The sequence below is a fragment of the Mesoplodon densirostris genome, chromosome 4 (assembly GCF_025265405.1).
Source record: "Mesoplodon densirostris isolate mMesDen1 chromosome 4, mMesDen1 primary haplotype, whole genome shotgun sequence".
Classification (NCBI taxonomy): domain Eukaryota; kingdom Metazoa; phylum Chordata; class Mammalia; order Artiodactyla; family Ziphiidae; genus Mesoplodon; species Mesoplodon densirostris.
The window spans coordinates 149,769,275-149,786,971 of NC_082664.1; the positions used below are offsets into that span (position 1 = coordinate 149,769,275).

Below are 17,697 nucleotides of genomic sequence, written 5' to 3' on the forward strand. Positions count from 1 at the left end.
TTTCATTCTTTTTTATGGCTGTGTAGTATCCCATTGTATATAGGTACCACTTCTTCTTTATCCATTCATCCGTCAGTGGACACTTAGGTTGTATCCATGTCTTGGCTATTGGGTGCATGTACCTTTTTGAATTATAGTTTTCTCTGGATATATGCCCAAGAGTAGGATTGCTGGATCACATGGTAATTCTATTTTTAGTTTTCTGAGGAACCTCCTTACTGTCTTCCACAATGGCTGCACCTTACATTCCCACGAACAGGGTAAGAGGGTTCCCTTTTCTCCGCACCCTCTCCAGCATTTGTTATTTGTACACGTTTTAATGATGGCCATCCTGACTGGTGTGACGTGGTACCTCATTATAGTTTTGATTTGCATTTCTCTAATAATTAGCGATGTTGAGCATCTTTTCATGTGCCTATTGGCTATCTGTATTTCTTCTTTGGACAAACGTCTGTTTAGGTCTTCTGCCCATTTTTGGATAGGGTTTTCTGTTTTTTGTTGTTGTTGAGTTGTATGAGCTCTTACTTTATCTTGGAAATCAAGCCCTTGTCAGTCGCATCATTTGCAAATATTTTCTCCTAGTCTGTAGGTTATCTTGTTTGGGGGAAGTTTTGATTAATTGGTTTAGTGTGAAGCACTTAAGCAGCCTTGGTCATAGAAGATGCTCACTTTATGGCTCTTCCTTCCTCCTCCACATCCTGAGTCTTGCTGGAGAAAATGAGATGACCTTGACAACTGGCTCTGTTTCTATTTTGAGCCTTCAGTAAGGTTTGGCAATGTAGGGTCAGCTGCATTTCCTATTCCCAAAACAATTCCAGCCAGAACCATTCTCCTCGAATGGAAGATGTCTGGAACAGCTGCCCTTATTCTCAACAGAAAACCCAGTTTCCAATTTTGTTCGGAAGATGGAGACCACACACAGATTGATAGGTATCATCCCAGATGTTTTACTTTGCACACTCAAAGATATATTTATATTACAAACACCTACGTGGTTTGAGCTTTCTTTATAACATACTGGACATATTTTTCTGAAACTTGTTTTTTCTACTTATCAATACATCATAGACCTTTTCCCATCCGAGTACATGAGTCACTTTATTCTTTTGAATTGTTGTACTTAATGTTACCTCACTCCATTGCTAATGGACATTGGATTGTTTCCAATTTTTTTGCTATTACAAACAAATGCTGCGGTAAACATCCCGGAACATCTTTATGCACAAAGGGTAATATCCTTATGGGATAAATTTTAGATATGGACTTGAATTGACAGACATGCTCATTTGGACACTACTAAATAACCATCAAAATGTCTATACCAACAGTATATGAGAGTCCCCCTTTTCATCAACTTTATGTAGGTTTTTCAGTATTTAAAAAATTTTGCCAATCTGAAGGATGAAAAAATATCTTATTGTAATTTGTATTTTTCTGGTTACTTTTTATATGACTTTTGGCTCTTTGTATTTTTTCTCCAACCCATCCACCTTTTTCCATCTTTACCAGCATCACCCCTGGCCAAGCCATCCAACTGGTCTCCCTCCATCCATCCATGCTCCTTTCCAACCCAGTCTCCCTACTGCAGCCAGAGTAATCTTTTCCAAAAGGCAAATCTGATCATACCACCACCGCACCCCATCTCCCTGCTAGATTAACATCACTTTAGAGGCTTCACTTGCTCTTAGGGAAAAGGTTGACTAAAATCCACAATGTGCCCTATAAAATACTGCACGGTCAAGTCCTACTTCCCTGCACACCCTCATTCGAGACCTCACTCTGTCTCACTCTTTGTATTCCAGCCACTGTCCTTCTTTCAGTCCCTTGGATACGCCATGAACTTTCCAACCAAAACAAGAAGCAAAAAATAGAATAGAGAGGATAAAAGGCATGGAAGGATCTATCACGAGGATATCTGATTAAGTGGGGTTTTAGAGAAAGAGATATGGAAATGAACTGAAAGGGTAGACATAAAAGAAGTAATAGAAGAAAAATTCCTAGACCTGAAGGGGGAAAAGAGTCAAGTTGCCTTTCATTTTCTCTGTTGTTTCTGCTTCCTCCAGGGTTGGCTGTTCAGCTTTTCGTACTAGTGTCCTAGTACTTTTCTTTCATGCTGTTAATTTCCCCCAAATATCTGGTGGTTTATGGAAGAAGGACTAGGTTAGTTTAGAGAGCTTCTGTGGGTCTCTTTTGCAGTTTTCTGGCCTCATTTTCCCCCACAGACCTCTTCTGCTGACTGGGCATGCTTCCTGTGGGCTCGCTGAAGGTAGGTGAGGTACTAGATGTCACTTTACAATGCAGTGGGTGGGCTGGAGACCCCCAGTTGCCATAGTACGGCCTCAGTAAATATTAGAGGGTGTGTCACAAGGAGTAACATTATTAGTGGCCACTGGTAGAGAATCAATGGTGAGCAGGCCATCTGTTAGCCTCTATTATTGGCCCTGGGAAGGGTTTGGGAGGTGTGGCTTCCACTGAAAAGAGTTATAAAGGGAGTGAGAATTATCAGGGTAAACTAGCCCACATTATGGCAAGAAGACAACACAGGGATCTGAGGACGTGCTGGAGGACCCACAGAGTTTGTTCCCCAAAGAGGTAATTCCTAACCTCAGCCATGAGTCAGAATTCCCTGGGAAGTGTCTTTAAACATTCTTGGGCCTCAACTGGGACTTAATGAATTAGAATCTTGGGGAGGGAGTGGAACCTGGCAATCTGTATCTCTTTTGTTCGTTTGTTTATCTTTTGTTTTTAATTCTTTCCTAATCTACGTCTTTTTAAAGCTGCCTACATACCTCTGACAGCAAGCCAGACTTGAAATCTACTGCCCTACAGAATCAGTAGTTCCATCTGGCTGATGATGAAATGGGTTATTTGAGGTAGGAGCAGAGATGGACTGAATAGGAATGAGAAATTAAGAAAGACTAGTAGAAACAGGGTTACTGTTATGATTTCTGCTGCCATTTCTACTTTCATGTTTTGCATAGAAAAACACGAGTTCCACTTGTGTGCACAGTGTTGGTGCCCAGACTGTGTCCCCCTAGCTCAGGCATCCCCATCCCCAGTCCCATCCCTGTCCGGAAGGAAGTGATGCTCTCTGCTGGACCGATTGTGCATTCTTTTACTGGGTCCTCAATGACCAGCCTCTTGGGTTTCAGCATCTGCCTTGGTCTCTAGCTCCTTGTGCCCCCCTCATCTTTCATATTTAGGAAGCTAAATAGTTTCTTCTGACTTCCCACTGGCCCTGTCTTCTAACAAAGCAGAAAAAGAGGCTGTATTAGTTAAGGTCTTTTGGGCTGGAAACAACAAAAGTCAACTTAGAATGACTTATACAAAGAGGGTGGGAGATTTCTTATTAAGATAGGACCACCATTCTCACATAGAACAATTTGGTATCTTTTAAAATGTCTTCTTTGAGTATCCTTGGAATATTTTGTTCAACTGTTTTCAGTAGAAAAGCTGATCTCTGCATACGGGATGGCTGAAGAGTACTCAGTCTCTGCCCTCTTGTCCAAAGCAACTCAACTTTTAGCCCCCTAAGGTTCATACCCACTGGAGAAAACAAAAACCCTGCAGTTAACAGGACACCCTCATCCCTTTTCCTCTTACAAATCTTATAAACAGTTTGATGGGACAGTATTAAGTAAACCCTTTGATAGAGTCTCCCCCTACTGGCTAATCAAAGTATTGCTTCCAACTATGTGTAATAGTCTCTTAGAGAAGTTCAGGTGATCAGAATTTTCTCCACCTTATTACATTTCTAGTGGTGTTTCAACACTCCTTATGGATTATGTGCGCTGATAGGGAGCCTTTTATAGGAACACAAAAATGTCTAGATCCAAAGGGATAATGCTGTGAGACCTCAGGAAGGACTGTAACCAAGAAATGAGGAGTTATTTCTCCTCTCAGCTCTGCAGCTCCGTGTGTTTCTGCTTCTTTCTTTGTTCTTTCTGAATGTTATTTTATTCTACTTCTCTGGCCCATGTGGCAGAGTATGGCCACCACTACTCCAGCCTTCAGGTTTATATGTCTTGTTCCAGCAACCTCCAAGTTCCTGGGAGAAAGACGGTGATTGAACCAGCTCAGGTTAGGGCCCTCTTCCAGTCATCTTAGGGGATGGGGAGACATTCTCATGTGGTACAAGTACATCAGTTCCAGGAACCCTGCCCGAGAGAACAAGAGCAGATACCCCAAAGTGGGTCCACTAAGGTGGCTCACCCTCCAGGGTAAATATCTTCAAAAATCAGAGGGTATTCAACAGGCACATGAAAAGATGCTGAACATCACTAATCATCAGGGAAATGCATATCAAAACCAGAATGAAGTATCACCTCACACCTGTCAGAATATCTGTTGTCAAAAAGTCAACAAATAATAAATGTTGCTGAAGATGGGAAAAGGGAACACTTGTACACTGTTAGTGGGAATGTCAATTAGTGCAGCTGCTATGGAAAACAGTATGGAGATTCCTTAAAAAGTTAAAAAGAGAACTACCAGATGATATAGCAATTCCACTCCTTGGTGTAAATCTGAAGAAAATGAAAACACAAATTCAAAAAGATTGGGCGTCCCTGGTGGCGCAGTGGTTGAGAGTCCGCCTGCCAACTCTCTCTGCCGACTCTGCACAAGACACGGGTTTGTGCCCCGGTCTGGAAAGATCTCATATGCCGCGGAGCGGCTGGGCCCGTGAGCCATGGCCGCTGAGCCTGTGCATCTGGAGCCTGATGCTCTGCAATGGGATAGGCCACAGCAGTGAGAGGCTCACGTACCGCAAAAAAAAAAAAAAAAAAAGATATGTCACCCCAGTTTTCAGAGCAGCATTATTTATAAAAGATATGGAAAGATATGGAAACAACCTAAGTAGCCATCAACAGATGAATGGATGAAGGAGATGTGGTATATATACAGTGAAATATTACTCAGCCATAAAATATGAGATTTTGCCATTTGCAACAACATGGATAGACCTGGAGTGTATATATGCTTAGGGAAGCAAGTCAGACACAGAAAGAAAAATATCATATGCTGTCACTTATACATGGAATCTAAAAAATAAAACGAATGACTATAACAGAAACAGACTCATACATACAGAGACAAACTAGTGGTTACCCAGGTTGGGGGAAAGGCACGGAGGAGGGGCAGGACACGGCTAAGAGACTGAGAGGTGTCAACCAGTTGGTATAAAATAAATAATGTACAAGGATGTAATGCACAGCACAGGAAATATAGTCAGTATTTTATAATAACTTTAAATAGAGTATAAAGAATAAAAATATTGAATCACTACGTTGTACACCTGAAGCTAATATAATATTGTAAATCAATGATACTTCAATTAAAAATATTAAGTAGCTACTGTGTAGGGTAGTTGTGAGGAGTAAAGGAGTCAATCTATGTAAAATATTTGGAAAATTCTCTGGCACATGACTGTCAAATAAATATGCACATACAGTGGACCCTTTTTGACAATAACAAAACAGAGGGCATTAACTTGCTGTTCTGTTTTAAAGGGTAAGGAGGCTAGAGAGAGATCCCTCTTCCCAAAAGGTCTTTCTTAGCTCTCACTGCGAGTTATAGTGTGTCCTAAATGTAAACTAGAGCGCTCCTCTTAGTGGAGGAGATTGCTCACAAACAAATTCATACTCATACCAGAATATATTTCAAGTGCTTATATAAACGGAGCTTACAGTTTGTTGACAAATGTGTCTTTCTTCTCTTCCTTGCCTAAATCGATCTGCTCCAGCTCATCAGGACAGTGTGTCTTTTGAGGTGCGTGCCTTGATGTGGTGCCGGAGGCTCATGGAAACACGTGGTTTGCTTGCCTCTATTGAGGTTGTGATTCCTCCACCACTTTGCTTCGTCAGCCAGGAACAATGCAGATGAGTTTCCTGTTGAATAAGGTCATAACTGTCAAGCCTTTGCTATACTGAAAGTACAGTACAGTAAAAGGCTTGATCCCAGCAAGAAGTGGCACCCCACTTTCTCCCATTGTCCACCTTTTTGTTTGTTTTTCTCATTTCAGACCCACCTTTTGGAGGAACTGCTCGTCGGGGGCTTGTCATGCATGTTGGCACACAGGCCCTTGGAGGCCCTGTACGTCAGCCTGTGGTCAGGGCTTCCAGTCTCGAAAAGTGGACTGTGTCCACACGAGGAGCTGCAAGACGGTGGCTGAGAGACGCTGCGAGCCGGGAAAGAAACCCTCTTCCTGGCGGCACTGCCTGGGGCCTTCCTGTGATAGTACGTACCCCTCTCAGGTATTGCGAACACCCCGAAGCCTTGTGCAAACCAGACCGCATGGAGCCAACCTTATCACGGTCTCGTCCGCAGGGCCATTCTGAACGGATGTGGTATCTTGGGACATCAGGAGATTAGCTGCTTTGATGTGGGTGCAACTTGGTGTCCTGTAGAGAAAAAAATAAGTTGACTGAGTAGGGTGGTCGGTGGCCTTCTAACAAGCACTGGGAGCCTCTCCACAGCCTCTTTCTGCCTTGGAGTTTCAGCCCCTCAGACAAGGCTTCCTTGGATGGGATTGGGCAGGTGTGTAAACGCCCTGAAGTTATGTGGGCAATGTAATCATATATATTTTTCTAGGGAGAGGTCCATTGCTTTGATAAGATTTCCCTGGGGTTCATGACACCCCAGAAGCTAGTGCTGCTGTCAGCACTGGGAGGAGCAGGTGGCCTGAAGGGCTGTGATGTCCCCTGAGGGCATCGAGAAGCCTCTTGGCCCAGCTAAGAAGTGAGTCCAGGGCACTTCTGACTCCAGTGCCAAGCAGTGGCCCTAACCCAAGCCTAGCTTTTTCGCTTCCCTCTGCGATCTCAGTTTCCGCTTTTCATAAAATCATGCACTTCTTTTTGTAACTAGATCTCTAATGAGCTATGTGTTCAATGGATTCTTTTTTTTTTTTTTTTGGCAGGAGGCTGCACAGACGCAACTCAGCACTGTACGTTTGTAAAGCATCTTAATTTGTGTTCGCTAGACCTCTGCAAACAAAGGTGCCGTCAATCGTGTCAAGAAGGATAAAGCTTTGCAGGGGGGTCCTAATGCCGCTGTGAAGATGGAGCAACATGTAAAAGCTCTCTTCCCCATGTAGCTGGCACAAAAACATACATTTCTTTACAAAAAACCCTCTAGGTTCTACAATCAGACAGAAGTCAATGCAAAATCACCACTATTAAAACTGGGTACTGTCATTTCCCCATGGCCGGTTTTTTAATTCCAGCTCTTGTAAATGGTACGTTCCAGGACTAACATGAAATACCGCAGCAGGTGCGCCAGTGCACTTGGGACCTCGTTCTGTCCTTCTAATCAGGAAATCACCAAGATCACCTGTGCACTGTCACGAGCTGCCTCTTCCTGTGATTTATAGACTAGTACAGAGTAGGACATCCTGAAGGCTTGGGAAACACGGCAACGGATGACTTCTCTCAGTTTTAGGGTTGCAACGGGTTTATAAGGCATTTACATTTGAGAAGCTCTGGCCAGTGGTCGTTAAGATGTTGGCTCTAATGGCATTTTTATGGACCCTTACTGAACGTGAAAAGGAGACAATCACTCTGGACAGGCTTGTGACCCGGACTGATCCAGGCATCCTGGGGGAATGGCATCTTGTCCTCGCTCTTAGAGAACTTAGGGAAGAAAACACTGAGTAAACATGGCTGCCATTTTCACAACTACGGAAATCGACCTGTGACCAAATGAGGCATCTTGGAAATTAAAGGAGACGGAAAGTTAACCTCTTCTACTGATTTTGAAGTATATTCAAAGCGTTCTTTTAAGAGCTGTGAATGAGACTTTTCTCAGCACTATTCTCTTGCACACAAACAGAAAAGCCAAAGCCTTGTTAGACCGAATTTATGCATAAGATAGTATCCCTAAGGATTTTTATTTTGGAAAAATTATGAGAAAGTAATCTAACTCTGAAACATGATAGAAGAAAAGAGCTGTTTACAGGAAATAACTGTTTTAATTTGAACTGATTTGTCAGTAAATCCAAAGCGAATTAGCATTAGGCTGGAAGGTACAGTTAGGCTGAGGAGTTAGAGTTAGGATTTGGTGAATAAGTTTAAGGTTCATTTTAGTTTTAGCCTTGGGTTAGGTGAGAAAAATGGAGGTTAACTTACTGTTAAGGCTAGAGTTGGCTTTATGTATTAAGGTTAGGTCAGAATTGGTTTGGGTTTGGATCGTGCCAATGCTGGCATTAGTGATGACGTCAGGGCGGAGGTAAAGTTTGGAGAAGATGTTGCTGCTGAAGGAGCTGGGAACTAGTATTTAATTGTAAGTTCTAAAGCTGATTTGATTAGGGGGCTCTTACCTTACATTCTACCAGTCATGGCTTCGGATGGCCCACAACCGCAAATACGTGGTCCTACTTCTTTATTCAGCGTCCCAGCTGCCTGTGTGCATGTTGCCTATAGCCTGTCGGCAGCAAAGTGACCTGAAGCAGGTGTGCTGGCCCTAGTCCCTGGTCACTCCTAAGCGAGCAGTGCGTTCTGGCTTTGCATGTGTCTGTGGACAAGCTTGCTGAGTCTCTGCCATATCCTGAGCACCAGGCCTCTTGTTCTAACTGCAGCCTCACGGACACTGGGATGAGCACTACTGGACGTGGAGGGTCTGGTGGTTGGGAATGGGTGTGCGGGAACGTGACGAGGACACACCAGCCTGGGAGCTGTTCATCATCAATCACACTTGATTGTTGAAGGCTTTTCAAATTAAAAGAGAGGTCATTTGTACAATACTCTTTGTATATATTTATTATATGACTTAAAGGTGCAATATTTTATTTTGTACAGTATGTAATAAAGACAAGGGACATGTATTTTTCTTATTAACAAAATTTGTTATTAAACTGCTTCACTTTGTATTTAAAGTTGCTATTTTTCATTTGCTGTTGTACCTTTTGTCTTGTTATCATTCAAATGACCTTCCTCTGTACTGTATTTTACTACTGTTTCTATCACCTAAGAGTTACTATTTCTCTTTCACGATCCTGACTAGGAATTCAGAAATAAATGTACTTTGATTATTCAGTGGCATCCTTACAAAGGCAGGTGACTTATTTGCATTCGGGTTCTGGTGGCCTTGCGTATGGTCACCTTGGCTGCCTCTCTGAGTCCAGGAGCAACCCTGCTGGGCTCAGTGCCCTGGGCTGTCGTTGGGGTGTGAGTTATAGGATTCAGAGCGGATCACACAGAGATTCACTCTCACTGCTTCATCCCAGTCATTCACTTCCTGTGAATCACACCTAAAAGAATGTCAAGGGCAGGAAAGAGTGGCAAGAAGTTCCAAACAGACAGCCTGAAGCCGGTGTGGAAGTGGGTGGTAGTTGGGAGAGCAGGAGCAGGAGGCACGAGCACACTTTTATTTCTGGCCATTGTGAGGAGGTTAGCCATGGATTTGAGATGTCTGCACAGAGAGACTTTTTAGCAGCGGTTGGTGAGTAACCGCGTTTAATAGCTTCCTTCTCTTATACAGCTGATGGGTTTCAACGGCTTGCGTCCACTTATACACAGATTTCTATGACTAGTAAATACTGCAGTATCCAAGGTTGGTTGAATATGTGGATGTGGAACCTCGGATACGGAGGAGCTGAGTATACGGAGGGCCAACTACACGTTATACCTGGGTTTTCCATGGCGGGGAAGGGTGGCGCCCCAACTCCCACACTGTGCAAGGGTGAAGTGTATAGTGCTTCAAGATTAGCAGTGAGTCTTTCTAGAAAACATTCATGGTGCTGGAATTGAAATTCCCCTTCGTTTGCTACAGGCCTTGGAGTTTCCAAGGTCCCTTGATGTAGACAAAACTCAACCATTTTACAGTAACTTGTAAGACTGTGTTAAGCTAGTGAGGCTGAGCCACACAGAAGAGAAGCAATGGGACACCTCAGCTACCTCAACAGTGTACTTCCTTCTTTCCTTTCTTTCCTTTCTTCTGTCCTTTCCTCCTTCTCTCCTTGACGCTTTCCCTCCTTCCCCTTCCTTCCCTCCCTTTCTTCCCTCCTTCCCTCCCTCCCTCCCTTCCGTCCTCCTCTAAGCCCTACGTAGGTTACAAGGAGTGGACAGCATTATCGGGACAGTGGAAAAGTTACAACTTTATTTCTAACTCAGATACATTTTTCTAGGAAATCCCCTCTATTTTCTTGGCAGTTTGAAATATTTTGTTATCTTTAGTAACTATGCAAGGACACCGAAAAAGTCCAGATTTTACAATGTAAACACTAATGTAAGGCTTGGGTCCACTCATGTACAGTGTGATGAAATCCCAAATATTCTGTCTTTTACATGTCAACATTTTGGGATTTTACCATTTTTCCACTATTGCCATTTATTCTGCTCGAGTTCTAATCCAGGATCCCACATTGTGTTTTGTTGCTTTGCCTCTCTAGCCTCCTCCAATCTGGGATGCTTCCTCAATTTCTTCTTGTCTTTCATGACCTTGACACTTTTGACCATGACACTGGCTAGAGGTTTTATCGAATGGCCCTCAATCTGGGGTTATCTAGTGTTTTCTCAAGATGAGAGTGAGGTTATGCATTCTTGCCCTTCTTAACGCATACCATCAGGGGGAACAATATGTCAATAAGTCCTTTTACAAGTGACTTGATCCTTGGTTCTGGTAGTTTCTGCCATGTTTCTTGTCTATTAAGTTACTATTTTTCTCTTTGTAATTAATACATGCTTATTTCAGAGACAATACTTTGACACTGTGCAAACATTCCACTGTTTCTTAAAGTATTGCCCCTTAATTTTAGCATCCACTGTGGATTGTGCCTACAACAATTATTATGAAGATGTTCTAATTGTGACCTACTTTCTTCATTACGTCTACTTTTACTAATTGGAATCCTTTGGAAGGGAAGAGTTGTTCCTTCTTCCCCATTTATTCACTTTATGTATATCCACATGGACTCCAGGGGATGCGTATATATCTATATATCTAGATATAGTTATAGATATAGATATCTATATCTATATATAGATATATATTTAAGGGTTGAAATCCAGCACTATCATTATTTTGTTGCTCAAAGCATTCTAGCTTTGGTCATTGGGAGGGTTAAAGGGTTGATTGCATATACACTAATCCTTGAATGTGTGTGCACGCACGTGCGTGTGCACAAACACACACACACAATTTTTTTCCTGTATCTATGCATTCATACTGAAACCTTGAATGCCAGTCCAGCACATAGGGACGTTATTACAGTCTATACCTTTTTCTTGTTTGTAAACTTCTTTCTATGACAGCGAGAAGCCTGGCTTTCATTATCTGCAATATATTTTCTTGGTTTGACCTTATTATACCAGATAAATACCGTATGGTAACACATATTTATGGAATCTAAAAAGAAAAAAGAAAAAAATGGATCTGAAGAACCTAGGGGCAGGTTAGGAATAAAGACGCAGACTTAGAGAATGGACTTGAGGACACGGGGAGGGGGAACAGTAAGCTGGGACAAAGTGAGAGAGTGGCATGGACATAGATACACTACCAAATGTAAAATAGATATCTAGTGTGAAGCAGCCGCATAGCACAGGGAGATCAGCTCAGTGCTTTGTGACCACCTAGAGGGGTGGGATAGGGAGGGTGGGAGGGAAACGCAAGAGGGAGGAGATAACGGGGATATATGTGTACGTAGACCTGATTCAATTCCTTATAAAGCAGAAACTAACACAACATTGTAAAGCAGTTACACTCTAAGAAAGATGTTTAAAAAAAAAAAAAAAGAAAACCCTTCCATGCCTTCCCACTGTTGTTAGGAGAAAGGTCAAAATTCCTGGCATAGGGACTGTGTCTGTCTTGTTCACTTTGTCCCCCAATGTCTAAAATAATGCCTTGCATATAGTAAGTGCCCAGTACCTATTTGCTGCCTGACTGAATACGTGAGTGAAAAAATAAAAGTCCCTCCGTGCTTGGGTCTCAGGCTGCCTTTCTGCCTCATTGCTGTGTCTCCCAGCCTGGTTATTGGATCTCCATCCACAATAGACTTTTTCGTACCTTCGATAGACCGTTCTGTCTCCTGACTCAGGGCCTTTGTACATACTGCTTCCTCTCTTTTCACTTAGTTATTCCTATTCATCTATTTTCAGGGAAACCTTCTAGGCCCCAAACTAAACCAGACCCTGTGCTGTATGTTTTTCAATTTCCGTATCATTCTTCTGCACAGCTCTTACCACAATCTGCCTGTCTTGCCCATGTACTGGACCATCAGTTCTATGAGAGCAAATCCACAGCTGGTGTGTTTAACAAGTAATCCCCATTACTCAGCACAGTGATTGCCCCACTGCACACTCTAAAAATATTTGTTAAATGAATGAATGAATGATTGAATAGCATAGCCCCTAGCAGATAACTGACCAGTGATGCTGTGGACGGAAAATACTGCACAATCGAAAAGTCGAGAGGTCTGTTTCATTTGACAGACATTCTGAGGACTTCAAGCTTGGGACATAGCATCGCAGATAATGCTGAGAAACTGTTCTGAAGTGGCAAGGAGGGGATTGGGGAGCCACGATATATAGGAGTTTTTGCAACAAAAGACCAGGTAGTTGGAACATCAAAAGATGACTGTTAATTAAAGAAAATCAGCTATCTCAAGTTAAGGAATTTAGCACTTTTGTCTGTATGGGAAGATGCAAGTGTCTGGGTTTACTGAAATCATTCCTTTGATGTGCACCTCCACTATCTGGGGCCAGTGTCCTGTGCTTTCTCATCCTGAGTCTCCTTGGGGTGGTGCACCATTAGGGCGGCCATAATATGATGGCTTGATGGCTGCAACATCCTTTGTTTACTGATATGGCAGGCAACATTTCAGCTCACAATGCCAAAACCCATAGTAAAAACAACAACAAAAAATCAAACCAAGACAAAACCCAAACAGTAGTAGCACTTACTGAGCACAAACCTGTGAGGCACACACTATTATCAACCTCATTTTACTGAGGAGGAAGCGGAAGTGTACAGAATGGTGTACAGCTCACTGCTCTGTGCAAATGCCCACCCCGGATCCATGATCTGTGCCTTGGTGGAGAAGTGGGAGGTATGGTCACATCGTGAAACAAAAGAGATGCCTCAGAACACGTTCTCAGAAGAGCCTTGGTAGTCACCTTGACCTGTCTTCCAGTGCCGTAGGCACCTTGACTCTGGCGTGAGCTCTTCCTATCCTTCAAAGGAAGAGCTTGTGCAAGAGTCATCTACCCCTCAGGAAGCAGCAAACTGATGCTAGAATAACTAGGAGGAACTTGATCCAAGAAATTTGCTTTATGTCAATTCTTGATTCGCACAAGGTGAGAATTCACATTGGGAAATTTATCCTTGTTTATTAAGTACTCTCAAGCCTTTAGCCACTCCTAGAGAAAACAGAGTCATACACTTTCATACCTAGAAGAAACAGTAGAGATCATCTAACCCTAGATCCCTCTACATCAGGGGTCCTTCACATTTCAGTGCCACGGATCCCTCCGTAGTCTAGAGAAGCCTATGGCTCCCTTCTCAAACAAGGGTTTTAAATCTATAAAAATAAAATATACTTGATTACAAAGGAAGCCAATTAATTATATGGAAGTACAGTTACTGAAGTAGTTTTAAATGTGTGATGTAGTAGTAAATTTGCTTCTCTATTAACACACTAAATTATAGGATCTGCTAGTACAATTGATTTTGAAATGGTGATGAATGTAATTGCTGTTGTGGATGCCTGCCACAATTTTCATGGCATGTGAAAACAGCTGTGATTTCTATTGGTAACAAAATCACAGGTATTGCTACTACTAATATATGTTGTGGCCTGCATTTTTACAATTGAAGGCAATACTCAATTGCCGTTAGAGCTTAGTGACAACGAGGATGTAATCCTTTTCCCATGCAAGTCCGTGGTTCCCTTGGAGAACCATGGGGCTCAGGTTAGGAACCCCTCCTCTGCAGCATCCTGGTGGCAGCTCGAACATCTTGAGTGACAGCACACTCAGTATCTCCAAGGTGTCCAGTTCCTAGTTCAGTCTCCTATAATCATTATGAACTTTAGGGTCAGATAATTCTAGAAGCAGTCCCAGCTTTGTTGGCATGTTAGTTATGTGACCATAGCTATTTAACCCTGTGGACATCGCTGTCTTCATTGCAAGAATGGGAACAAGATGACAATTACATTAGAAAACATGCAAATGTCTCAGAGCACAAAGAGCACATAGGTGATTTAGCAATATTTTCTTCCCTTTGCTTTCAGTGAGTTGAAATGCACCTTTTTTTTTTTTTTTTTGCGGTACGCGGGCCTCTCACTGCTGTGGCCTCTCCCGTTGTGGAGCACGGGCTCCGGACGCGCAGGCTCAGCAACCATGGCTCACGGGCCCAGCCGCTCCGGGGCATGTGGGATCTTTCCGGACCGGGGCACAAACCCGTGTCCCCTGCATCGGCAGGTGGACTCTCAACCACTGCGCCACCAGGGAAGCCTGAAATGCACCTTTTTTTTTTTTTTTTTTTTTTCCTTTTTGCGGTATGCGGGCCTCTCACTGTTGTGGCCTCTCCCGTTGCGGAGCACAGGCTCCGGACGCGCAGACCCAGCGGCCACGGCTCACGGGCCCAGCCGCTCCGCGGCATATGGGATCCTCCCAGATCGGGGCACGAACCCGTATCCCCTGCATCGGCAGGCGGACTCTCAACCACTGCGCCACCAGGGAGGCCCGAAATGCACCTTTTTGAAGTTTCCGCCTAATTTTGCCTAGCTCTACTCTTTGAAGCCACACAAGTCATGGCTCCTTACATACTTGAAGACGGCTCTATCCCACCCCTATGCTGGTTGTCTACGTGGTGATTCTGTTGCTTCTCTGAGTAAAAGAAAATCTGAGCATATGGCTGGGAGTTATCTGTGCTGCGGCCCATTCCCAGAGAGACATGTGAGGGCCCTGAAACAGTCATCATGTTAGGATCGATTTTTCCTTTGGAAGGCACTTCCTGTAGGATCTGTCCTACCCGTCCTTACTAATACGCTCCTGGAGTATTTGTTCTTAGGTGGTTCACGGGCACGTGGTCAGAGTGCTCTGTGTCTTGCGGTGAAGGATTCCACAGTCGGCAAGTGGCCTGTAAGCGCACGAGAGCCAATGGGACTGTGCAGGTGATGCCTCCGAGAGCATGTGCCCCCAGAGAGAGGCCTCTGGGAAGAAGACCCTGCTCCACTCACCCGTGTGTTCAAGGGCTTATTGAACCAGGGAACCAGGGAACGGTGACAAATCTAGTGTTTTGCTAGTATGATCATTTAGTATAATCATCCAGTCCCCGTGGTCCAACCCATGCATCAAAACAATGAAATTAAAAAGGAGACTTCCCTGGCGGTCCGGTGGTGGACCTCGCCTTCCAGTGCAGGGGGTGCGGGTTGGATCCCTTGTCGGGGACCAAGATCCCAAGTGCCTCGTGGCCAAAAAAACCAAAACATAAAACAGAAGGAATATTGTAACAAATTCAATAAAGACTTTTAAAATGGTGCACATCAGAAAAATAAAATAAACCCATGCATCAGGGCCCCTCCGCATGGGGGAAGAGGAGAGCCCAACTGCTGCATGACAGTCATGAAACTCAGCTGCACAGGGACCTTACCACACTGCGCACAGGCTGGTTCACGGGACCTTCTTATCCTTTTATGGGCCTCTCTGATGTAATTAACACAGGCTGCAGAGACCAAGAGTTCCCCTCGGCCCTTCTGAAAATGTTCGGGAATGTTAGTGCAGGAAGGTATTTGACACTTTCTGCACTTCTGCCCTGCAGTGCAGCAGTTGTTGCTGCTGGGAGTCATTTTGCTAATTCTCTTAGGTCACTTCCCCTTTAGTTGTTCTGATTAATTCCAAGCACTACATGGCTACACACTTGTCTAACTGGAAAATGCACAGCCCCAATTCTGTGCAGGGACGATGCAAAGCAGAGTGTGATACATCTTTCTAGAGCATCAAGTTTATTAACTAGAATTGGAAGAACCAAGGAGTTCTTGGAACAAGAACTCTCCCCCTCCTCCACCAACACGGAAGACAGAAGAGTGGGGGAGGGGAGACGTGCCCCAGGAATGACAGTCCAGTCTCTGAAGTTTCACCCTGGTGGGGGTTGAGGGGCGGACCTGCAGCCACGGTGGCCTGGGCTGCTCCGGACCATCCTCTGAGCTGGCCAGGGTCTTGGATACTATGCTTCTGAAGGCCGTGCAGAGAACACAGTCATCTTCAACTGGACCGGGTCCCAGGGCGTGCGGCGGCCTGACCTTCCTGCCTCGGGTCATCCATGGGGTTCAGATGGTTTCACTTTATGACGACGCCTCAGCTTGCAACAAAGGTGTTTAGATATAAAGTTGCAGATTCTCCCAGCCACCCCTTGCTTTTTCTGTGTGTGGCCAGAGGGAGTGGATGAGGACATACTCTCAGTCTGCCCAGGGTGGGAGGACCTTCCAATGTTGGACACACCTGGGGGGCAGCTGGTTCCCTCTGGGGCTCCAATCCTGCTGCTGGTGGACGGGGATGTCCCAGGGCCACACTGGTCGGCTGGGCTGGGGGTGGCAGTCCTCGACTCCAGGCTGGGTGGGGGACAGGCAGGCTCACTGGTCTTCTGCCCTGCCTGTTGGTCTTCCTGCAGCTGCCCATTTTCTCCCTGGTAGAGCCATCTGGTTTTCAGGGTGGACAACTCAGGGCTTAAAGAAGCCTCAAGTTCACTGCCACTGAGGTCCCCGGAAGAGAAGGGCCTCACAGTTATGATGGAGGACCCCACCATTGGTTTCATGGAGCTCACACTGCCTGTTTCTGGGTCCTGGATCTGCTCGCAAGTCCAGCCCAGAGTCCTCACCATGGTCACCTCCGGGTCCTCTTCACAGGGTGGCTGGAGTGGCTCCTTCTGGCCCATGTTCACCCATGGATGCCTCATGAGGTCAGATAAGGTGCCTCTGTCACGGGGGTTGAGGGCAATCATTTTTTGTAATAGAGCCCTTATCTCCAAAGACAGGTAAGGTGGAATGGGGTATTGCCCTCGTAGGATTTGCTCCCGCATCTCTGGGACGTCTTCTCCCACAAAGGGCCGGCACCCAGTTACCATGCTGTAGAGAACTACACCCAGGCTCCACACGTCCAACGCAGGGCCGCTGTAGCTCTGCCCCCGCAACAGTTCCGGGGCAGCATACGGGAGTGTGCCGCAGATCGTGTCCAGTATGCCACTCTCATCACACTTGTTGCTGAGGCCAAAGTCTGTCAGTTTTATATTCATGTTGGCATCCAAGAGGAGGTTCGGTAGCTTCAGGTCCCTGTGCACGATGCCCCTCTGGTGGCAGTGCTGCAGGGCGGAGACCAGCTGCTGGAACGGGCGTCGGGCCTCCGCCTCTGTCATACGGCCATGGTTCACTAGGTAGCTGAACATGTCCCCCCCACTGAGGTACTCCATCACGAGGAACATTGTCTCCTCCGTGTCAATCACCCCCAGCAGTTTTACCATATTGGGGTGATCCAGAGCCTTCATACAGCACACTTCCCGGTAAACTGCCTGGGAAGTTGAGCAGCTCTGCCGACCTTTCTTAATGATCTTCACAGCCACCTGTGTCCCGGTCAGAATGTGCCTGGCCAGCTTCACTTTAGCGAAGCCGCCTTCACCAATGGTGTGGAGGATCTCGTACTCATCAATATGAGCCTCTTTGTCAGCGGAGTTGGCTGTGAGGCCCTCCATCATAGTGGTCTGCTAACTACACTG

The 17,697-nt window shown here is 44.9% G+C and overlaps 2 protein-coding genes across 2 annotated transcripts in view; one reads left to right on the top strand and one right to left on the bottom strand.

Moving 5' to 3' along the window:
- The window catches only part of ADAMTSL3 (ADAMTS like 3), a 377,697-nt gene extending 370,677 nt beyond the window's left edge, over nt 1-7,020 (top strand). Inside the window, 2 exon segments of the mRNA XM_060097479.1 lie at nt 6,020-6,234; nt 6,914-7,020. Of these exon segments, the coding sequence (XP_059953462.1) occupies nt 6,020-6,234; nt 6,914-7,020 (322 nt within the window).
- A 9,225-nt stretch (nt 7,021-16,245) lies between these two features.
- LOC132488196 (serine/threonine-protein kinase MARK2-like) lies at nt 16,246-17,676 on the bottom strand. The gene has a single exon (XM_060096128.1). The coding sequence runs from the start codon at nt 17,674-17,676 to the stop codon at nt 16,246-16,248; it is 1,431 nt and encodes a 476-aa protein (XP_059952111.1).
- Between the last annotated feature and the right edge of the window lie 21 nt (nt 17,677-17,697).